Source organism: Buteo buteo, chromosome 9, assembly GCF_964188355.1.
Source record: "Buteo buteo chromosome 9, bButBut1.hap1.1, whole genome shotgun sequence".
In the NCBI taxonomy this organism is placed as follows: Eukaryota; Metazoa; Chordata; class Aves; order Accipitriformes; family Accipitridae; genus Buteo; species Buteo buteo.
In genome coordinates, this window is record NC_134179.1 from 9,773,059 (window position 1) to 9,795,405 (window position 22,347).

Genomic DNA, 22,347 nt, shown 5'->3' on the forward strand with positions numbered 1-22,347 from the left:
AAGGAGTTTCCTCCTTTACAGTAAAAGAGCATTTAAAAGTTTCCTGTTCCTCCTGGGAGGTGGAGGGGGTCGATGTAATCTGCAGGCAGTTTCATTGTTTTATTACACATTTTCCGGTCGCCGGCTGCAACAGGAACCCCTGGAGCAGGGTGCCCCTCCTGGGCCTCCGTGCCCAGCCCAGCAGCCACTGACGCTGGGAACTTTTGTGTCATCGTGGCCGCCCAGAGCGTCATTTTCCCCCTGGTAGAACACCCCATGGAGATAAGGAGGGGAGCGGCATGCGGAGACGGGGTGCTCCACTCCTGGTGCCGTGGTCCCTGCAGCTCCAGATACCAGCACTTTCTGTGCTTCTCCACATCCACAATTTTTAAGCTGGGATGTCATAGCCAAAACATCTTTGCCAGCTGCACAATTAACTATGGTCATATATTTAAGCACCAAGAGGAAAAATGCACCTGCTTTCCCATGCACATCGAGCCTGTTCTCAGTAATATAATATATGTGTTTATCTATATTCCCGTCCCTGCGGTCAGAACCTCCTCCTCACACGAATTAGCTCATTCAGCCAGCTCGCTGCCAGCTCACGGCTCTACCCTGACTTCCCCAAACCTCTGTGACCCACAGGCACCCACACAATGCCATGACCTAGGAACATGAGAAGCGGACAACTGCGAAAAAGGACCTCTGCTCCATCACTTGATGGCCCAGATGGGGAGGGTGGGGTTAGGGCTGCCCCATCAGGAAGTCCCCAGCCCCACAGACGATGACAAGCGGTCCTCCCTGCCCCAGACCTGGGCTGTCACTGAGCTGAGCCGCTGCCGGTGATTTTTTGGCACAAAGATGTCCTCGGTCCCACTCATAAAAAAACCAACAAACCCCAAACACAACAGTTGCTTAAAAAAAAACCCAAAAACCAAAACCAACCAAACAAAAGAAAAGATGCAATCTCTGCCCCTTTTCACTCATTGCACCAAAAATCCAGGGCAGGCTTCGATTTGGGGTGGGATTTTTGGTGCATAAGCGGTTTCGGGGCTGGTGCTCCCCCCCGCCACCTCGCCGTCCCCAGGCTTTGGAGGCCCGGTGCTGCGGGATGCTCCCCTCCTACCAACGAAGGGGGAGAGGCGGGGGGGGGGCAACCAGCCGGGGGGCCCTGCCTGCGTCCCCCCGCCTTGCACCGGTTTTGGGGGGGTGGGGGATTGGCGGGGAAGGGCTGGGCAGGGGGAAAGCGGGGATGCGCGGGAGGGATGCAGGAGCGAGCGCGGGGGGGGGGGGAGCCGGGGGGGCGGGCTGCCGGCAGTCGCCAGGGCAACCTGCCTCCATCTCCTGCCTCGCCCGGGCGGGGACACCCCGCCGGCCCCCGGAGGGAGCCGCCGGTGCGAGGGGGGATGCGAAGGCGGGGTGCGCAGGGGGTGGGGGGCCCGTCCCTCCCGCCCCTCCGCGGCGCCCGGACTGCAGCAGCCCGCCCGCCCGCCCGCCCGCCGCAGTGCCCGCAGCACCGGGAACGGGCCGGGCCGGCCGGAGGGCTCCGGAGGACGGTGCGTCCCCTCGCCGTGGTGCCAGCCAGCGGAACGCCGCGCAGCTAAGGGAGGAGGGGGAAGGGTACGTCTGCTGCTTGATTTTCAATCGGAAAGCGGAGAGCGTAAACCAGAAACTTGGATTTATTTTTAACGGGGAAGCTGGTTTTGGTGGCATAGGTGATGGGGGCGAGGGCGAACGGCCCGGATTCCCGTCCGGCGAGCGCGGTCTGTCTTTCGCTTTAAAAGGTCCGGATCCTTCTGGTCATCCGATTCGGGTCAAGCAGGACTTTGCATTGCCCACAGCCTGCGGATCCCACCGGAGCGGCTCCCGCGCCTGCCGCCGCCCCCCGGGAGGGAGGTGGGATGCTCTTTCAGTCCCTGGAGGATTGAGAGGTAAAATAGCTCCAGCTCGGTTTCTCCTTCCGTTTGCTTTCCCGGCAGGGGTTAATGAAACCACTGAGATTCGTGGAGGTTCGTTAAGGCGCATGGCGACATTGATTCCCAGGCCGCCCCGTGGGTTCGCCGCCGTGGCCCCGCGCACGGTTAATGCGCGCCCCGCGCCTACGGCCCCCGCCACCCCGAAAGGCCGGGGTGCTCCCGCCTGGAGAGCGATGCTGCTGCCCTGAGGAGTGACGTGAAGGTGCCCGGGCAGGGAGGGGGGTGGGTGCAGGGAGCAGGGGGCCCACGGCCCGAGCTGCCCGACACATGGCCGTGATCCAAGGGGAAAGGCAGGGGAGCGTGCTTTGCGTCTGCTGCGCGCCGCAGCTCTCACCCCCTTCTCTCTCTGCCCGCGCCCTGCCCGCAGGCTGGCCCCTGTCCCCGGCGGCGTCCCGTCCATGGACCACCTCCCAGCATGAGCGCCGACGCTGAGCAGGTCCCGGCAGGGGCCCAGGTGGCCAGCGTGCCCCTCTGGACAGTATCCAGCTGGGCCGCCTCCGAGGTGCCCCCCAACACCAGCGCGGCTGCGGGGGAGGCCGGCCGGCAGCAGGGGCAGGCGGAGTGGGGCGGCAAGGCGGGCGAGATCGCGGGCATGGTGGTGATCCAGTGCATCTACGCCCTGGTGTGCCTGCTGGGGCTGCTGGGCAACTCCCTGGTGATCTTCGTCATCCTGCGCTACGCCAAGATGAAGACGGCCACCAACATCTACCTGCTCAACCTGGCCATCGCCGACGAACTCTTCATGCTCAGCATCCCCTTCGTGGCCACGTCGGCCGCCCTGCACCACTGGCCCTTCGGCCGGGCCCTGTGCCGCACCGTGCTGGGCGTCGACGGGCTCAACATGTTCACCAGCGTCTTCTGCTTGACCGTCCTCAGCCTGGACCGCTACATCGCGGTGGTGCACCCGCTGCGGGCAGCCACCTACCGCCGTCCTCGGGTGGCCAAGATGGTCAACGGGGGGGTGTGGCTCCTCTCCTTGCTGGTGGCTTCGCCCATCCCCATCTTCGCCGGCACGGCAACCACCCGCGATGGCCAAGCGGTGGCCTGCAACCTCCTGTGGCCGAGCCCGGCCTGGTCGGCCGCTTTTGTGGTCTACACCACCTTGCTGGGCTTCTTGCTGCCGGTGTTGGCCATGGGGCTGTGCTACCTGCTGATCGTGGGCAAGATGCGGGCGGTGGCACAGCGGGTGGGCTGGCAGCAGCGCCGGCGCTCCGAGGGCAAGTTGACGCGCCTGGTGCTGATGGTGGTCGCCATGTTCGTGGTCTGCTGGATGCCCTTCTACGTGGTGCAGCTGGTCAACCTCCTGCTGCCCGGCCGCCTGGATGCCACCGTCAACAACGCCTCCCTCATCCTCAGCTACTCCAACAGCTGCGCCAACCCCATCCTCTACGGCTTCCTCTCCGAAAATTTCCGGCACTCCTTCCACGGCGTGCTGCGCCGCTGCCTCGACGCCAGCCTGTGCTGCTGCCACGCCGGGGAGGGGGCTGCCGAGGAGGAGGAGGAGGAGGAAGAGCCCCTCGACTACTGCACCGCTCCCCGGGGGGACGACAAGGGCAAGGGCTGCATGTGTCCACCCCTGCCCTGCCAGCAGGAGCCTGTGCACCCTGAGCCCTGCTGCAAGTCCGGACCCCTCCTCACAAAGACCACTGCCTTCTAGGGTGCCCCCGGACGGGCGTCTCTACCAGGCACGGGCAAAGGGGACAAACCACCATGCCCCGGGCTGCCGGTCCTCGCTTGTGCTGTGCAGTTCAACAAAATAAAAAGCCATAAGACTGGCCTGTGATACAGTTAATTACATCAACTGAGTAATTATTGCCGTTACCTTCGGCAGCGAGGAGCCTCCGCTGGGATCAGGGACGGTGAGGATTTCAAAATGCATTAGTGAACAGCGACTAGCCGCAGGGCAGGTGCCCCTCCGGAATAATAAAACACAACCTTTCCCATTCCCTCCCAAGATGTGCTCTGAAAGACGGAGAAAAGTCCTAAAACCCATCAGCCCCGCTACGCCTATAGCGGAGTGAGGGGTTAGGACCAGACTGGACTTCTGCATCAGCTCTACGAGGCGTTGAGAGCATAGAATCAACGTGACCCCCTTTGGGTTCCTCTTACGTAAAAACCAAAGGGGGTTCTGAACGACTGAGATCAGAGCTCGAGACTACGCAAACTGAACCTCGGCAGGTGCCAGGGAGTCCCAGACCTCCCTTCAGCTAATGGGAAAAGGAAAAAAAACATAGGTCCCGCCAATAAACTCCCCCCCCCCCCCCCCGAAATTCCCAGGCAGAGGGATTTTAGCACACACAGGACCAAAATCGTATTTTCCACAAGAAAACCCAGGAGAACCGAATCCCACTCTCCTTGCCACAGGAAAACATCACCTCTAAATGGTACTTGAAACACATACCCACAGCAACTTCAGCTGAGGAACAGCACTGGGGCTACACCGCCTTGGCCGCACTGAGGTAGCATTAAACTAGCCATTTCCAGCTTATTTGGTTTTAACTTTGTCCTTTTAATGTTATTCTTGTTCTCCATTATTTATGGCTCATTCCTTCTATTTTAATCACACTGGTGAAATAACCGGCAGGGCAATGTTTTCAGCCTGATGCTCCGCTAAGAGCCCACAGCTCCTTGGGGTTTTTTTTGCTCCAGTGGGGTTTGTGACTTCTGGAGCTCTGGCTGCGAGACGGGCCGGTGCTCAGTGAGGAAAAACTGTCCTTTTAGGGAAGGGGAGAAAGAATATTTCATTAGCAGCTTTCTATAAACCAGACTGTAAAAGCTTTATTGGTCTACACACAAAATCACCATGTGATTGTGCATTGCGTAGGGTATATTTCCAATAAATAAATAAGTATTTACAAATGTGCCGGGTGTATAAAACAGCGGGTTGAACCATTTACATTAGGAAAGCTACGGTTCATACAACGCATATCTTTTTATTTTCCTTGGAGGCTGCAACGTAGCTCTATCGTATCGGGGCGGGGAGGGGGGAAATGCCGCGTGACAGCAAGCTCACTTAGCACGTAAGGGGGGGGATGTGGGGGGACACAAGCCCCCGAGTTCTGCAGCCCCTCTGCAGCATCCAGCCCTCCCAACTTCTGACCCCAGGCTTGCAAAACTTCCCACGGGAAAGCCAAGCGCTGCTGCAGGCTGATATTTCACGGGCATAAAGCTGTCAGCACCCGCTCCGCCGCTCACCCCGTGCCCGCACCAACAGCCGCCGGCTTCATCCCACCACGGCTGCCGGAGCAGGACCCCCTGGCCCCGCCAGCTCTGCCCGGCAGCGTGCTGTTTTTGCAGAGCTGCCCCTTGTCTCCCCGCCGAGGGATTGAGCTGGAAAAACACATAAAATACTTTTCCAGATCTCTCCCCCCAATCCATGGCTGGAAAGTAAGCTGCGGGCTGGATCGTGCCCCCCCCCCGGGAAAGTTTTGCCGCAAGCTTCAACATGGATTAGACTCAGCCCTGGACAAGATTAAAGGAAAAACAGGAAAAAACCCTATGGACAGGAGGGGTCGGTTAGGCGGGTTTGAGAAAAAAAAAAAGACCCAAAGATTTTAACCCAACAATGGCAGAAAATCGCGGAAGAAATTGTGTGAGGAACACAAGGCTCCCCGGCGCTGCAAACGACCTTTCCTACCATGGACAAAATTACCCTGGCCTTCTCGGTATCCCCATTTAACCTCTCCGCCCCCGAAAAAGCCCTGAAATGGTACAAGGGAATAGAAATTGGGCATTTTAGCCCACACATGGTGATGCTTCAGCGGGGTCCCCACTGTTGCTAGTGATTTTAGGTGAAAAGTGCTCAGCTGTCAGAGGTGAGAGGCAAAAGATGGGGTGGGAGGGGGGAACAAAAACTGAGATTTCTGCTGCTGAGGCAGAGGGGGGTAGAGGAGTGAGGCAAAGTGCTGACTGTGAGATCTTTGCTCCTTCTTCCATCACCCATCAGTTTAAAAAAACCCTAAACTGAACCCAGACAAAGGCAGGAGCATCCCAGCTTGTCGCCACCCCGGGAAAACCATCATCTCCAGCCCAGCGACACACTTCCCAGACGACAGGAGGGGTACTTTTTGGGGCCAGGCGACCTTCCACAGTCTGCGACAACTCAGCCAGCTGCGGCAGGTGTGCTCCTGTCCTGTGGTCGATGAGGATTTAAACAGTCAGTGCCAGACAGAGACATCCCTCCTGTAACACACACACACGTTTTTCCTTGAAGCCCCCCCCCCCCCCGATCGCTGGCTCGGGAAAAGGAAAGCCGAACGCCTGCCGCTGCCTGTGAAGGGAGCTGAAAGGGAGCAGCACTCCATGTCTTCCACTTTCCTCGCTCTCTGGCGTGAGTATTGCAAGAGCCGGTTGGAAAGCAGTGAGTATTTTTGGAAGGGGGGTGATCACAGCTTTTCCCGAATTTTCTTCATCATTAAAAAATTGTGGGGGCAAGGCAGGGGAGGGGGGGAGTAAATGTTACCCAGCTCCGTCCACCTCCGTCTCTCCATCCTGCCCGGTCTCCCTACAGTTTCTGGCCGGAGGCAGCACACCCCGAGGCGACCGGCTGAAGTCCCATCTCCTTTTCGTGGGGGCCGCCGCACTTGTAATCCATGGTGGCGGGGGTCCTGCAGCGCTTCTTCGTCAGGTGGTACCCCAGGGCCAGCAGGCTGAGGGCCGCGGAGAGGGCACCCACGGCGATGCCCACCAGCACGCCGGGGTGGAGGTGCTCTGCCTTCGGTGGGGTCTGGCTGGGGATGGGCACCTGGGTAGAGGGCCCAAAATCCCCCGAGTAGGCTCCCTCCCCGTCCTCCTCCAGGATTTTCACGCAGTGGTTCTTGTCGAGGAGCCGGTAGCCGGCGTGGCAGCGGCACTCGTAGCCGCCGGGGTGGTTGGTGCAGTTGTGTGGGCAGTAGTTCATGTCGCACTCATCCACGTCCACGCAGACCCGCCTGCCGTCGGTATCGTCGTCCAGCAAGAAGCCGTCGGGGCACTCGCAGGACAGGGTGTGCGGGTCGCACTCGGCCGGGCACTGGCTGCGGTTGCAGTAGAGCTGGCAGCGGGTGGGCGCCTGCGGGTCGACGGTGTAGCCGGGGTAGCAGCTGCAGCGGTACCCGCCGGCCGTGTCCTCGCATCGCTGCTCGCAGGGCGCCTCGTAGCAGCGGGAGACGGGCCGGCAGCGCCCTTGCAGCATCTCGTAGCCCTGGTGGCAGTGGCACTCGAAGCCGCCCTCGGTGTTGACGCAGACCTGTTCGCACAGCCTCGGCACCACGGCGCAGTCGTCGTCGTCCTCGCAGCTGCTGCCGTCGGCGGCCAGCCGGTAGCCCGAATCGCACATGCAGACGAAGGTGGTACCGGTGACGACGCAGTGATGCTGGCAGGGCGCGCGGGCGCAGGGCGAGCCGCAGGCGCGGCCGTCGGGGGCCAGCGCCTTGCCGTCGGGGCAGGAGCAGGCCGGCCGGCCGCCCTCCTCGCCGCAAGCCCCCTCGCAGCCCCCGTTAGCCAGGCGGCAGGGCCAGGCTCCCGGCGCGGCGCGGCCCCAGCGCGGCCCCCCGCCTTCCCCGTCCTCGTCGCAGCGCAGCTCCAGCCCCGCGGCCGGGACGACGGCGGAGCTGCGGGGCGGCAGAGCCAGAAAGTCCCCGCCGCGGGCTCCGAAGGGGGTGGCGTAGGTGACGGGCAGCCCCTCGGCGGCCGGCAGGCGCGGGCAGCTGCCCGCGTAGTTGTACTCGCAGAGGAAGCCGTCGGCCGGCGCGTCGCAGCGCCGCTCCTCCCAGCGCAGCTCCCGCGACACGGTCACGCAGAGCTCCCCGCACCGCCGCCTCGACGGCGCCCAGTTGGCGTAGTCGGTGCGGCGGTCGCCCGTCACCCACTGGAAGCCGCGGAGGCGCTGGGCCGGGTCGGTGCAGGAGAGGGGCAGGCGCAGCCCCAGCCACAGCCGCCCGGCGCGGTTCTGGAGCAGCAGGGCGATGGCGTCCTCCGCCACCGTGGAGCGGACGGTCATCAGGTGCCCGCCGCCCCGCTCGCACGCCGCGCTGGCCTCCGCGAAGGACCGCGGCGCCCAGAAGATGCCGAAGCAGTCGTGCTCCAGGCACTGCGCTCCCGAGGGGGCGGCCGGCTCCGGGTCCCGCTCCGGCTCCCCCCCGAGCCCCAGCCCCAGCCCGGCCAGCAGCAGCGGCAGCGGCAGCGGGAGCCGCCGCATGGCGGGCGGCGGAGGGGCCGGCCGGCGCCGCAAATCTCTGGCATACCGTCTGCCCGCCCGCCCGCCGGATTTATAGGCTCTCCGGCCCTCCCCGCCGCCCGCTGCAGGAAGGAAGCGTCTCCGGGGACGGGCCGCCGCCGCCGCCGTACGGAGTGATTGCGGCAGGGGCGGCCCCGGCGGCGGGTAAATCCCGGCCGCGGGGCGGGGGCTTCTCTCGGGGGGGCAGCCGTCCAGCCGGTGTTCCCCCGCCTCCGCCGCCCGGCCGTCGTGTCCCGTGTCCCGTCCCCCCCCCCCCCGCTTCGCCCCGGCTTCTGCCGGCTCCTCCCCGCCGAGCCGGGAACCGGGCCCGCCCGGGCCCGGGGAGGGGGGGCGCGGAGAGCGGTACCGGGGTGGGGGGGGGGCACCCGCGGCAGCGTGGGGACGGGGGCTTAGGGGCTGAGCGGGGCCGGGAAAAAGAAGTTTTCTCCTGGCGCCGAGGGCTGGAGGGCCAGCCGCTCGCTGAAGGGCACCTCAGGAGGGAACACTGCCCCTCCGAGCTTCAGTGTCCCGATTTCACATCAATCCTTCCTGCCTCCTCCGAGGGAGGCCGCCGCTCTGCAGCGGACCCCGCAGGACCACCAGATACCTTTGCCCCCTCAAGGCAGCCAGCATCAGGGGGGATCAGGATCGGAGGCTACAGGGCGGGTGGCCGTGCCTGCCCGCCCCTTGGCCTCTTCCCAACCCTTGCCCTTCTCCAGGGGGGAGGCAGGGTCCCCAAGAGATGGGGGCACAGCGCAGGGGTGATGTCTACTGCTGGCAGTAGGTGGCATGTGGCTGGGAGGCCGCAGTGGGCACGCACGCTGCCGGGAAGAGGACCTCCGCCACTCTGGACCGCAGACCTGTAGCGACGGCACCTCCCCGTTGTTAGAAGTTACGACGAAAATTTGTACGCCAGCCCCGGGATAATCCAATCAAGGTTTACTGTAGCAAGCAACAAGCAGGCAAAACAGCGCTGGGTGGCCGGGGAGTCTCCGCTGCACCAACGGCACACACCCGATGTGGTAACGCGTGTCACAGTTAAACAGTTAAGTGTTACACATGCATGGGAATTCCAGGTACGCCTATACATATTCATGACCTGTTCCCGCTTTGCATTAAAATTAATTCCAGGAGGTATTATAATTAATTAATTCCAAAAGGTATTACAATTAGTTCCAAGAGGTCACTCCCTCAAGTTTATCTATCCAAGCGATGGAATCGGCCTTAGCCGGTTTCTGGGACCAGTTCCTTATTTTCTCAGAAAACTGCTCTTGAGGAGCTATATGGTAAGGTAAGAAAAACTGCTCTTGAGGAGCTATATGATAAGGTAACCAAGACAGGCACATCCTGCTTACTTAGCTCAATATCTAGTTTCTACACTTCTTACTGTGGTTATTATGGTTAAAAGCAGCTTAGTTACTAAGTTGTAGAAATCAATATATTTTAACAATCAACAGGTTTGATTAACAGATTGGTTATGCAAAGTTTATTACACCGTGATTAGTTGTGCATTAAAGATGTGCTAGAGCGAAGGCAGGGGTGAGGCTGCCAGTCCTTCCAGGACAAAGTCAGACTTCAAAGAAAAAAACTGGGTTTTTCAAAGAGGAAAGAAATTCTGAGACGTCCCCAGGGATTTACTGATTTTTGCTGTAGCAGTGAGGGACTTGGGAGAGTCCTTCCCTGTGCTTGAAGGACGTGGTATTAACAGCAACGAACGCCCATCTCTGTGTGCCTCGCAATTTGCAGCCCAGCAAAGCAGTTCCAGAGGATTTGAGGTAAGATGGGACACCAGAAAAAACGTGGGATTTCCCCCGGGCTTTGCAAATCAGCCCCCAGTTGTGCGTATAAACAGGGCTGGCATGGCCTTGCTCTCGAAATTAGAGAAAATCGGTGTGGAGAGGCCGGCAGCGCGCTGCGCCCTGCTTAGGGACAGCATCCTGGCTCCTACGCTGCCCGAGAGCTGGGGCTGAGCCTCGGGAGAGGGGTCCCATCCCTGATGCCCCTTCCCGGCCGGGGCGGACTCACCCTGGGGGTGCCGGCTCCCCTTCCTCGCGGGTGCCTCTGCTGCTGTTTTCTGAACAGCTGTACCCTTTCCGTGGTTTTATCTTTGCAGGAGCCGCCTCTGCTGTCAGAACATAGCCAAGAGCAAAATAAGAATGAAAAGCAAACATCCAAAGCCTCGCCACTCAAAGGAAAGGGTATTTGACCCTTTTTTTTTTTCAATTTTGAGAGCAGTGGTTTTACCGTAAGATTCAGTCACTGCAATTAGCCCTTGGGATCCCCTGCGGAGAAGCAAATCCATACTTCCTTGCTTCACTCATTGCAAGGAGGTTACTTTATTAAACTCTTATGGTTTGTCTTGTCCTCTTCCAGCCCCGTGTGGTTTGTGTAGCTCACGCGAGGCTGTGGGCTGTGGAGAAAAGGAAAGATGGAGAAAAGAGGAATGATAATCCTTAATAACAGTTTAAAAAAAAAAAATCACTAAAAAAGCTGTGCTGTTTGGTAGCTGCAAAGCTAGCCTGATGGAAATGGGAGCAGAGGAGCTCATGCTCTTTACCAGACCCCTTTCCCCCTGCCTGTCTTCAGCCTCTTCCACGCCTTCCATTGCCTCTCTGGTAAGGGGAATATCAAGGAAATGCCATTTTCTGCTCGGACTGCAGGAGGAGCAATGGGCAGCTCAGATCTTGGCCTACAGAGCATTCAAAGCTATCATTTCTCCCCCGTGAAAATTTCAGCTCGATCACCTACACGGGAAATCAATGTCTGGGTTTTAATTTCATTGGCCAGGATGTTCCCCGAGCAGAAAGGCCGGCTGGGGTACAGCGCAGGGCAGGTTCGTTTTCTGCGCTAATGAAGCCCATGGCAAGGGCTGGGCTCAGGCCGGGGTTCCCTAATCTCAACCCAAAGCCATCATCTCCTCCTCGTGACACATGTCCTGTAAGTCTGATCTGCCATTCCTCTGACCTCTGGGAAGGGGGGAGAAATTAGTGTATATGGGTGAGCTTGCAATGTGCCAGTCACTTCCTGGATAAAATAATTCACCCAAGAAGAGCTCAGTTGCTCTTCATCACCACAAGTTGTGTAAATGGGATAATTGCCAGAAGTTTCCCGGAGGGCTTGGTAACGCCAGCCTTTCCTTGCTTTAGTAAAACCTGTTGTTTCCCCAGTTTTCATTTCATTTTTTTAACTTCTGGTGGTCTTTTTTTCTTTTTCTGTTTTCAGTAGCAAAACAGCAAAATAAGGGGGGAAAGGTCAGGACAAACAACGGAAAAAGAAAGAAGACAGAATGTAATGGGTGGAAAAGAAAAAAAAAGCCAATAGATTTCTGTTCTTGGTTTTTTTTTTTAAGTAAGTATAAAAACAGATTAAAATTTCCTTTTCAAGGCTGCATAATGAGAAATATTTTTACAATTTCCAGGAAAAAATATAGTACTCCCCAAACAATGATTTCTCAGATTATTGTGCTGATGTCCTTGCCCTGCCGACAACAGTTTGCAGGGTTGATCTTGCCAGTGGAAGGGAAAGATAATCAGGGCAGGAGAAACGAGATTAATCATGTTTTAATAACTCTTTTTTATTCCAATGATCTTCTCCCTCGGTTGCCTCAAGGCATGACGGGCGTTGGCCGATGTGGCCCTGACGGGCTGACTCACAGATACAGAAATGCCCTTCCTGCTGACATACTGCTTTTCCTTTATAAAAGCTGATTAATCATGCTCCTCTGCAATGCAAAGTTATTGCAAGACATTACCGGCTGGCCGCTGCGATAACAGGAGGGAGACCTTTCACTTTACTTGAGTCTGACTCATCTGAAATGTCATTGTCATCCTTCAGCCAGAGGAATGCTGATAGAGGGTATTTTGAATATTTCTTTTGACCTGTGGTTATGGGGCGGGGGGTGTGTCACGGATTTTCTTTGCTTGTTTGTTGGATTTTGGAAATGAGGTTCCTAATGTCAGAATGCTGACAATTATACACAATTTAATATAAGGTAATATAATGTAATATAATATATTATAATATAACATAGTTGATATAGTTAATATAATAAATATAACAAATATAATATAATATAAATAACAATATAATCTTAAATTGTTATGTCAAGATTTAAAAAAAATTAAAAGCAGACCATTAAGTAGCATATAGGTGCTTTCCCATCTACACACGATCTGCGTGTGATCCCACTTGGGATCATTAAAACTGCACGGGGCTCCCTTCTCCCTGATTTGGGCAATCTGCTTGGGGTTTCGTGGTGTCTACCGGCTGCGTACGACAGCAAGTAATGACAGCGCCAGACAAATAAATACATCAAAAAATAAGACTTAATGCCCGGCCAAGCACCCAGGCAAGGTAGGGACCTGCAAGTGGGGGGTTGCTGCACAGCCGCAGGGAGGATGCTTAATTGGCTGTATATTAATTAAGAGCACTACTTAGGGCAGTTTTGCCTGGAGGGAGCTTTGTTAGCAATGGCCTTGGAGAAGGCAGGGCTGGGGAGGTCACGCCAGGTGGTGAGTGAGTCTTCTTTCTTGTTAAAACTGGGAAAATAAGTTTTCTCCACAGGTGCCCTCCTATCTCCATGGTCTGTTACAGCCACAAGTTTCAGTCCGGATACAGAAAATACACTTGAGGGTAGTGGTAGGGCTGAGCTAGGTCCTGCAAGCATGCCTGGTACTTTTTTTCCTCTGGCTCATAGTTTTATGTGAATTCTTGGACTACAACCAGGGAAACCAGCTGGTGCCGTTTCCCACAGGGCTTAAGCCTCCCGAGGCTGGGTGTTTTGGATATCTGGCATGGCAAGTGTGTGACTTCTCCTCCTACCATCACCTTCACCTGGCGCCCTGCCTTTACACCCTGTCCCACCCCTCTGCCCCTGCCCCAAGCCAGCGCAGCTGAATTAATTGGCATTTTCTGTACATGATGGCTCACACGTAGCTCAATTCACAGGGGATGGACCTTGTCAGGACCCCAGCAGGGAAAATATTGGAAATTTTGCTTATTTAGGGGCATTAGACTCTTATGCTTCTCCATGAGCTTCCTGTTGAGCCTTGCAACATCTCCGAGACATGCACTTGCCCAGCAGCTTGAGGGACCTGGGTTTTCCCTTAGGAAAGCCAAAGGATCTTCCCTCTGCCGCAGGCTGGCTTTTCCACGTTGTCACCGCCACTGCTCCGATCTGCTCGGCGAGGCGTGAACTTCGCTTAGCGGCCTTGAAAGGGCTCAGGAGAACCAAATGCCAAGAAATATTTAAAAGATAAAAATAATAAAAAGAGGAAATGAGCAGACATTTAAAGCATTTGTTTTTCCAGTGGCTGAGTCTTTGTGGGATTTGAAGGAAGGAGTGTGGTATTTTGTAGATTATATTTTAACATTAGTCAGTACCTTTTCTCTGAATTCTTCTGGTGGACGCCGTTTACTTGCTGCACCTTTCCCAGAAATGGGGAAAAATTATATCCCGGGGGATGGCTGAATTACTATGTTGCGCTCCTTCGCTTTGGTTTATCAGGTTAGCCGTGAGGCTCTTGCAGGGGGAACTCCGTCCAACGTGCCCCAACCTCAGCAGGGCAAAATAAATAGGATTAGGGGTAACAGCAGGCTGGCTGTCTCTCACCACGCTCTGGCTAAGAGCAGTGTTCCTGCTAAAATAGAACCGTCGTCCCACCCTTGGCAGCTCCTTGCGCTCGACGGGGACCCCCCTGCTCCCTGCACGGACGCTGCCGGCAAATGTTGCATGGCTGGTGCCTTATCCCCATGGGTGCTTTCCAGGGCAGGCAGAACAACTCTGGGAATGCTCTTTGTAGTTTGATGTGTGGAGGCACCAAACATCCATCATGAGGTGTAGTGTCCTTTTTTTTTTGTTTTCTTGTATTGAATCACTATTTAAGGCAAATGTTAATGACTGATAAAACACCACATGAATGCCATTGCAGACATGGGTGATATGAGTGGGGTTTTGTGTCCTTGAGGTTTTTTCCCCCATCTTTGTGACCTCTTAAGGATGGCCTTTCTTTGGTGGTGCATGTCGTGGAGGCAGCTCTAGCCACCAGCAATCCCACAGTTTGAATTCATCGAGTGACTTCTGTGCCTGGTTGCTGCCCAGAGCCAGAAAAGCAGATCTCTGCCCTCACACAGAGCAACGCTGAAATCAGCGGGATTGCTTGCAGGCTTAGGGCCTTGCTCGTGGGCTTAGGACTTTGCTCATGGGCTTAGGATCCAACCGAGATCATCCCAGTGCCCCTACCCCATGGCCTTGGTAGATATGGAGTGAATGGCCCTCGCTCAGGCAGCAGTGCCTACGAAAGGCTGAGACCCCACTGACTTCACTACACGCAGGATGAGCACCGATAGAGCATTTGTTAGCACCGTCCACCACTGCAGGTAATGCAAGGATTACATGTACCAAATCAATAGGTTTTGATATTGTATATGTTTATTAAAAACCACTGAAGATGCATTCTGTTTAGATTTTATCGGTGTTTCGTCAGGAAAGCAACATACAGTGTTATTCAACGTGTGGGATAACCTTATTCTTTTAGTCGAAGGTAACTGCAAGGCTGTGGTGCTGTGCCATTGCCGTGCATATGACAAAGTAAAATCCAGTCCTGACGTGCCATTTCCGCAAAGGATGAGGCGTGTCTTAATTCTGGACCATAAAAATATAACACTTACTTCATTACAAACCAGTTGATATGTACAAAGCATTTCAGACATGTCAGCTAGCCCGTCCTGCCATGGTGACAGCAGGACAGTTATAGGTCTTGCTTATAATGGCACTTCATTGATACGGCGGGAACGGGGAGCAGAGGTAGCTGCCCTGGGCACCACAGTAAAACCCCCTTGGGCCAGGATGAACATCCCGTCTCCTCTGACTGTAAGACGGGGTACCGAACTATCTGGTCCCATCCCTGTTTGCTTTAGGCCATGGGATTCACCGGGCCCTAAATAACTCCCTAACAAGGATGCAGATCAAAATGTTCCTGTGGGGTTCGGGGCAGGAAGAAAGGGAGACATGAGATTATCCAGGTGTAATTGCACCAGTGTGAAGGATGCTACATCAGGAAATATTCCACCAGAGAGAACCCAAACTAAACCTAGACACAAATTAGTGTCTTCCCCAGGCTGGACCCACTACCACACTCCATTGGTAATATAGTACGCATACTGGAATACACAAAGGTCGTAACAGAGATCAGGATTATAGGTTTTACTGAGGAATTTCTGAAATAAATAACACCTCTCAGATTTGTACCAGCTCTGAGCCCACACTTATGCTTCCTTTTCCCTTTTTCATAGTGGAATAAGCATTATATACGATGATTAATTGATACCTTAACAGAAGAATAAGGCAGAACCACTCCTGAGACATCAATGTGTGGAAAATGCCTCTGCTTTTGATAAAGCAAACCAAGTAGTCCCTGCAATGCAAGGCACGTCGCTGTGACTGGCTTTTCCCCATACAGACCCCGAGTCGGCATAGCCCAACAGCGCAGGCATAATTTTATGTATGTAGGTTGTCCCACTGATTTCAGTAGGATTATTCGTTTGCTTAATTTATTCATATATTCAGAGTGCTTTGCTGGCTTGTCATAACACAGACAGGGTATGAATTTTCTGCGGGACTTCCAAGAATGCCGCTGCTGCATTCACTGCTTCTCCCAGCCACTGTGAGGAGAAAAGGAAGCAGGGACAGAACAGTAAAAACACTTCTATCAGCTACATCGGCCTGTGTTGTTTTGTTTGGTTTTGTTGTTTGGTTTTTTTAATTTTACAATGGAGAAATGAAGACAAAAAAAACAGCAGGAAAGGGTTTTCCTCCACACATGGAAGAACAGGATGCAGGTCGCTGCCTACAGCAAACTCCTTTGTGTTCAGTTCCCATTTCTGTAGCAATTAAGCCTCAAGTATACAATAAAACCAGCAGAAACTTCAGGAAACTTATGTGCTGTTCAAATCACATGCCTGTTCTTTTCTAGCACCTTTTTACCTTGGAGAGCATGGATAAATAATGAAGCTGGCACTGCTTGATGGGAAGCAGGAATGGCCCCTGTGCCCCTCAGTTTTTGGGGGAGGATTCCCGCTGAAACAGCTCAGAGAGGCTTCATGGTCAGGAGTGGCCGAGTATAAGCAGCTCTCTGAAGTTAGGTACCTGGGGAAGACTGGGTAACAATTTGCCCTGAGAAGGCATTTGCTTTGAAGCGGGGTTAAAAGTTTTATACATAATAATTAGCAAATATATAACATCCAGTGTATTCTTTACAGGGGGAGGAATGGAAAATGCACTCAGCCTGGACCCCCAGCAGTTGGGAAGGGGTCCTGCCCCAAAAGTATGATCCAACAGGAAAAGTCTGGTCTCTCATGCAGCTGCATTTGAAGGAGAGCATTGTTTTCTGTATTTTGCAAGTGGTTTTAAACTGAATACACCAGAAATGGGTAGGTGGCTTTTCTAAACATAGTTTTTCATACCTTTTTACCGTATATTCTCTGCCTTGGCCCCTTGCCTACAAGGCTGGATCGCACAGATTTCCCCATGCTGTGCACGTCCTGGGTCAAGGTCTCGCCCTTCCGGGGCTCGATGCCTTGGGGGAAGCATCGCTGTCTCACTGCTCCAAACCCAGGGCAATCGTGCAGGCTCCTGCAACAGGTCTGGGGAGCTGCAGGGATGATATAGCTCCACTAACCTTACGGTGCCTGCTCCCCTGAAAAAGCTCTCTGCTGCTGTAGTTTTAAAAAGGCTTATTCAGTTACCTCTGATGTGACTTTTTTCTTAAAAAAAACCCCAAAACCAAACCAAACCAACATTGAAAAAAAAGCCCTGCTTGTGGCTGCAGAGACCAATTCTTGCCCTGGTGAAACACACAAGTATTTCAAACCCATTTCAATGAGAACAAGGCAAAACCAAGGGTTGAATGCAGGCTGGCTGCTGCCAGGCAGGCGAGGGGGTGGACTAGCATTGCTTTGGGGATGGCAGAGAATTGGGGGGGGTGCGGGGACAGGGCAGGGAAGCTGCTGCTTTTGCAGGTTGGCATTTCAAATACAGGTAGGGGAGGCCAAATGAGAATGGAAATTAATTGTTTTCCTGTAGGAAGACGAATCAATACTTCTAATTTGCTATTTTTAAGCACAGTGAGGTTCTGCAGAGCTGAGGAGCAGCCCCGGCAGGTGACTTCAACCCCATCCCTTCCCAACCTTGCAGCACTGTCCCTGTTAACCCTTTCCTCCGAGGACCGGTGGCTGGTTTATAAACCGCAGGACGGATTTGGGCTGCCGTCCCACCCAGCACCGAGACCTGCTTTGCGGGGGTGAGGGGGGTGAGCTCCCGCTTTGCAAGGAACTCCAGGACAGGCTCTTGGACACGCAAAACCATGTCGAACAGACAGCATCACACCCCCCCTCCCTTTTATTTTTCTTTTTAATTTGCAAAAACGTTCTCTGCTGCTCAAGGCTCTGCCTCCCCCCTCGCTGCCCCGGGTGCCGTTACCTGCGCTCGCCGCCTGCCCCGCGGCTCTCCGGCTGCTCAGGCACCCAGCAGTAGTTGTCCGCCGCGTTTTTGGCCGGCTGCTTCTCCCGCTTGGCCGCCCTCCTCCTGCAGGCCAGCAGGGCCAGGGCAAAGGCCAGCAGCAGCAGAATGGCTACCAGGCTGCCCAGGATGTAGTAGAGGAGCAGCCTGGGGCCGTCGGTGCTGTGCTCGGGGCCGGGTGCTGACCCTACTGCTGTGGGGGCCGGCGGCGTCACCCTGACGGGGATGCCCAGGGTCTGGGGGATGCCCGTGGTCCATGGGGCACCCGTGGTCCGGAGGACGCCCGTGGTCCGCAGGGCGCCCGTGGTCCGCGAGATGCCCGTGGTCCGCAGGGTGCTGTTGGGGGCCCCCGCGGGCTGCTCTCCAGCCGTGGGTGCGGCGCGGCAGCCGTGTCCATCCTCCTCCGTGAGGAAGCCGGGCGGGCAGAGGCACTCGAAGCTGCCGGGCAGGTTGCGGCAGGGCCCGGGGCAGGGGTCCCGCAGGCACTCGTCCACGTCCAGGCAGGCATTGCCACTGCCGGGCTGGCGCTGGTAGCCGGGCCGGCAGGCGCAGTGGAAGGAGCCGGGGACGTTGAGGCAGAGCTGGGGGCAGACGCCGGGCGAGGCACACTCATCCTCGTCGAGGCAGCGGCGGCCGCCCGGCCCCGTCAGCTGGTAGCCGGGCCGGCAGAGGCAGAAGAAGCTGCCGGCCGTGTTGTGGCACTCGTGCTGGCAGGGCCTGTCCCGGCACTCATCCACGTCCAGGCAGCGGCGGCCGTCGGGCGCCAGGGCGTAGCCGGCCTCGCAGCCGCACTCGAAGCCGCTGGGCAGGGTCCGGCAGGTGCCCTGGCAGGGGTTGGGGTGGCAGGCGTCCTCGGGCAGGCAGGAGGCCATGTCAGGCGCTAGGACGTAGCCGGGATGGCAGGCGCAGCGCGGGGTCTCCCCCGGTGCCTCCAGGCAGCGATGCTGGCAGCCCCCGTTGCGGTGGGCGCAGGCGGTAGGGCAGAGGGGCCCGGGGGGGTGCCAGGCGAAGCCGCCCCCCTCCAGCGGCCCCTTGCAGACGGCGAAGGCCTGGCTCCCGCCCCCCTCGCAGTCGGCCTCCGCCAGCGTGCCGAAGGGGGCAGCCGCCAGCCGGGAGCTGCGCACCCCGAAGGGGGTGGTGTAGCTGACCCGGCCGGGCCCGGCCAGCGGCGGGGGTCCGCACATCCCCCGAAAGCTGAACTTGCAGAGGAAGGCGGTCAGCAGGGCCCGGCAGGGACGGTCGGCCCAGCCGGCGGTGCCGGAGGGCCCAGCCGGCCGCAAGCTGACGCAGCGGGAGGTGACGCAGGTGACGGCGGGCTCGGACAGCCAGGCCGAGTAGTTACCGGGCTCCCCGCCGGCCGCCCAGGTGAAGCCCCTCAGAGGTTCCTGCGGCTGGATGCACTGGCCCCGTGACAGAGACAGCCCGATCCAGGCCGGGCCCGGCCAGCCGGCGGCCGCCATCAGCTCCCGCAGCCGCTGGGCCTCGTCGGGGCTGCGTACCGGAGCCAGGTTGCCGCCGTTGTGCCGGCAGCGTTCCTGGGCGGCGCTCCAGCCCAGCTCGGCCCGGTGCAGGGTGTAGCAGGCGGTGCCGGCGCAGACCACCTCGGCGTCCTCCCCACCGGACCCCCGAGCCAGCAAGAGCAGCAGCAGCAGCAGCAGCCGGGCGATGGCCATCCCGCCGGCTGGACGGACGGAGGGGAGGATGGAAGGACTCGTCAGCCTCCGGCTCACATCCCCTCGTCCCGCCGAGCTCGCCCTACGTGCATCCTGTGTTCCCGGGTCTCCTATTTATCACCGGAGGCTACGGCTTCCTGTAGCGTGGTCTGGCTTGTTAGAAGTTACGACGAAAATTTGTACGCCAGCCCGGGGATAATCCAATCAAGGTTTACTGTAGCAAGCAACAAGCAGGCAAAACAGCGCTGGGTGGCTGGGGAGTCTCCGCTGCACCAACGGCACACACCTGATGTGGTAACGTGTTTCACAGTTAAACAGTTAAGTGTCACATATGTATGGGAATTCCAGGTACAACTATACATATTCATGACCTATTCCTACTTTGTATTAAAATTAATTCCAAGAGGTATTATAATTAATTCCAAGAGGACACTCCCTCAAGTTTATCTATCCAAGCCACGGAATCGGCCTTGGCCAGTTTCTGGGACCAGTTCCTTATTATCTCAGAAAACTGCTCTTGAGGAGCTATATGATAAGGTAATCAAGACAGGCACATCCTGCTTACTTAGCTCAATATCTAGTTTCTGCACTTCTTACTGTGGTTATTACAGTTAAAAGCAGCTTAGTTACTAAGTTGTAGAGATCAATCTATTTTAACAATCAACAGGTTTGATGAACAAATTTGTTATGCAAAGTTTATTACATGGCTCACCGATTGTTGGTGGCAGCCCTGGCGGTCGCCTCGTTGGCCTCCCCTTCCCCCCCGTCGCAGCGGGCTCTTCGCTCCCATCCTAAAGCTGTGGCTGCGAAGGGGCTCACTGCGCTTCAGCTGGTGATGCTTTTCTGCGGGAGAAACTAGCCGGGTTCCTGCTTTTTGTTGTTGTTGTTTTCAAGGGCTTGATCTGCTCACTCACCCAGCCGAAGATTTTTCTAATCCCTAATAGGGCCTGATAGTTTTCAAGCACGTATTGCTAAAAAGGAGGGGGGGGGGGGAACCCAACAAAAATAAAAAGCCGTGGGATCCCTTGCTATCGGCCTCTAGAAGAAACTGAGTATTTGGCATGGTGTCTCATGCGCATGCTACATTTCCAGTGCATTTTTCCCCTTCTTCGTGCGCTTTAAATAGATGGACAAGCCCTGAAATAGGAGCTAGGTCGTGGGAAGGTCCAGGCTGCCAGGAGAGAGCCAAGCTTGGCCGGTCCCTGATGCTGTCCAGAGCAAACCCTCCATGTCAGGGGAAGCGCTGGCCAGACGCTGCCCCAGCATCATGCGGGTGAGGGTTGATGCTGTGATGCTCCGCGTTAATAACTTGCTAATCACTTGACCCCGATCCAGTGTAGTGCAGAGAATCACTTGGCCTTGGCTGATGCTGGTGGTTCTGCAGAAAGCCATTAGAGAAAGGGCAAAGGCATTAATATAGCACACTGTAATGTTTAAACAAACACTAACATTGCAAAAGCCCCTAAAAGGGCTTGAAGCAACTTCTCTGCAACAGTGTTTTAGGATCCAAGAGCATTTTAGCAGCGTGATTGAAATTTAATTATTTTTCAATATTGAAAATAAATATTTACTGGTGCAGGATTTGCTTTGGTTATCCTTTTTCAGACCAGGCGATGCCAAGCAACACAGTGACTTCTTTTCTGCCCCAGCGCTGCAGCGGGTGTGCTCGCTGTTGGGTGCCGCAGCCACACACATAACGTGGCTGTGCACGTATGCAAACCAGCATTTTGCACACCTGAGCGCCTCTGGGCACGTCCTGGTTTGGACCCATCTTTTTTTATTTTACTGTAAAGCTGTCCTTTTCAAGCAGATTCCTGCCTGCAGAGCAGAGTCTGCAGAGAGGTCAGGATGGTGACAGTGTTATAGAGGGTGAAGATTAATGGACTGTCCCGAAGATGGGAGGACTGCGGCAGAGGGTCTCTAGACAGGGTCCTCCTTGCGCTTTCTGCTTGCTCTTTGGAGACCCTTGGATGAAGACAAGCGGGTAGAGCGGTTTGGTGACACATGTTGTACACATGTCAAGTAACATGGGGCAGTTTATTTGCACAGTCATCAGAATACATGGTAGTGGGAGGGGAGGGGATAGCAAATGAGCAAAAAGCTAATGAGTTTAAAAAAAACTAATCCCGGTGCCCTTGCTGACAGTCCACTCACCCTTCTGCATCCCCAGGAGCTACCCTCTTGCAGCAGCTAATTCAGACTTTAACCCCTTGACCCGCAAGTCTGTCTTATCTTTTCCTGCTTAGCAGGCATCTGTCATAACCATGAATTCACTGTTCATTCCAGTAATCTTCCTATTTGTTGATTTATCTGGGTTTTGTGTGCTGAGTTAGCTCAGTAACGTGGTAGTGAGTGACAGCAATCCAACCGGGGAACCGAAACAAGAAGCCCCCCTGTTCGCATACCCTAAATAGAAGTTTCCAAAAATCCCAGTCCTGAAGACTACAGATTTCTGTTGTCCTTCCCCAGACCTGTTTATGTACACCGTTCCTGGAAGAGCCCTGGTCGCTGGGATGTCCTCTGGCCAGCAGCAGGGACTGGGGCTGGGGTTTGGGTCTTGGCACATACAAAGGCTGCAAAGACCTTTGATGCAAAGGAGAAGGGAGTAGGAGCTGGAGACCCTTCACCAACCTCTCCTGTACCCTACAATTTGGCAAGCTACTGGATGGTACTGGCTTCACTAAAAAAAAAAAAAAGAGAAGCATCATTTGGGTGATGCAAGGTTGTCACTCCTCTCTGGGCTAAGACTAAGATGTAGGGTGTCACATCTAATACTCTGAAACCAGAGCCTTTTGGGTCAGCTGCCACACCAAAAAAACTGTGTTGGGAGGAAAAAAATACTTTGATGCCATCTCAAATTGGTTTTACTCAGAATTTCCTACTGGAAGAAATGGGGGGAATTTTCTTTTGACTTGTACAAAATAAAAGAGCTCAACACAAAAGCATTTCCTTTCTGCTAAACCAGTACATGTCTTTGCTTTTATACAAACACTGCTAGTGTCTTCT

At 55.6% G+C, this 22,347-nt stretch overlaps 3 protein-coding genes and 1 long non-coding RNA gene across 10 annotated transcripts; 2 read left to right on the top strand and 2 right to left on the bottom strand.

Annotated features, from left to right (window-relative positions):
• The first annotated feature begins 1,358 nt into the window (after nt 1-1,358).
• Nucleotides 1,359-4,522, top strand: SSTR4 (somatostatin receptor 4). 4 transcript variants are annotated; one of them, XM_075035288.1, is made up of 2 exons: nt 1,359-1,599; nt 1,764-4,522. In XM_075035288.1, the coding sequence occupies exon 2, from the start codon at nt 2,371-2,373 to the stop codon at nt 3,610-3,612; it is 1,242 nt and encodes a 413-aa protein (XP_074891389.1). In that variant the 5' UTR covers nt 1,359-1,599; nt 1,764-2,370; the 3' UTR covers nt 3,613-4,522. The 4 variants fall into 4 exon arrangements, with proteins under 4 accessions (XP_074891389.1, XP_074891392.1, XP_074891390.1 ...); XM_075035291.1 differs by having other exon boundaries at nt 1,959-4,522; XM_075035289.1 differs by lacking the exon at nt 1,359-1,599 and having other exon boundaries at nt 1,629-2,157; nt 2,323-4,522.
• Nucleotides 4,523-4,660: 138 nt separating this feature from the next.
• THBD (thrombomodulin) lies at nt 4,661-8,364 on the bottom strand. The gene has a single exon (XM_075035287.1). It carries the CDS (start codon nt 8,131-8,133, stop codon nt 6,460-6,462), a length of 1,674 nt encoding a protein of 557 aa, XP_074891388.1. The 5' UTR covers nt 8,134-8,364; the 3' UTR covers nt 4,661-6,459.
• A 909-nt stretch (nt 8,365-9,273) lies between these two features.
• LOC142034298 (uncharacterized) lies at nt 9,274-16,591 on the top strand. 2 transcript variants are annotated; one of them, XR_012651576.1, is made up of 4 exons: nt 9,274-9,926; nt 10,265-10,349; nt 11,374-12,006; nt 16,411-16,591. It is a non-coding gene; the product is annotated as an uncharacterized LOC142034298 (long non-coding RNA). The 2 variants fall into 2 exon arrangements; XR_012651575.1 differs by lacking the exon at nt 16,411-16,591 and having other exon boundaries at nt 11,374-14,474.
• CD93 (CD93 molecule) lies at nt 10,340-21,750 on the bottom strand. Of its 3 annotated transcripts, XM_075035293.1 has the most exons (4): nt 21,496-21,750; nt 20,054-20,719; nt 17,630-19,627; nt 10,340-10,561 (listed from the first exon to the last, which is right to left on the bottom strand). In XM_075035293.1, the coding sequence occupies exons 3-4, from the start codon at nt 19,339-19,341 to the stop codon at nt 10,483-10,485; spliced, it is 1,791 nt and encodes a 596-aa protein (XP_074891394.1). In that variant the 5' UTR covers nt 19,342-19,627; nt 20,054-20,719; nt 21,496-21,750; the 3' UTR covers nt 10,340-10,482. The 3 variants fall into 3 exon arrangements, with proteins under 3 accessions (XP_074891394.1, XP_074891393.1, XP_074891395.1); XM_075035292.1 differs by lacking the exons at nt 20,054-20,719; nt 21,496-21,750 and having other exon boundaries at nt 17,630-20,042; XM_075035294.1 differs by lacking the exons at nt 10,340-10,561; nt 20,054-20,719; nt 21,496-21,750 and adding an exon at nt 14,562-15,813 and having other exon boundaries at nt 17,630-20,041.
• Nucleotides 21,751-22,347: the final 597 nt, after the last annotated feature.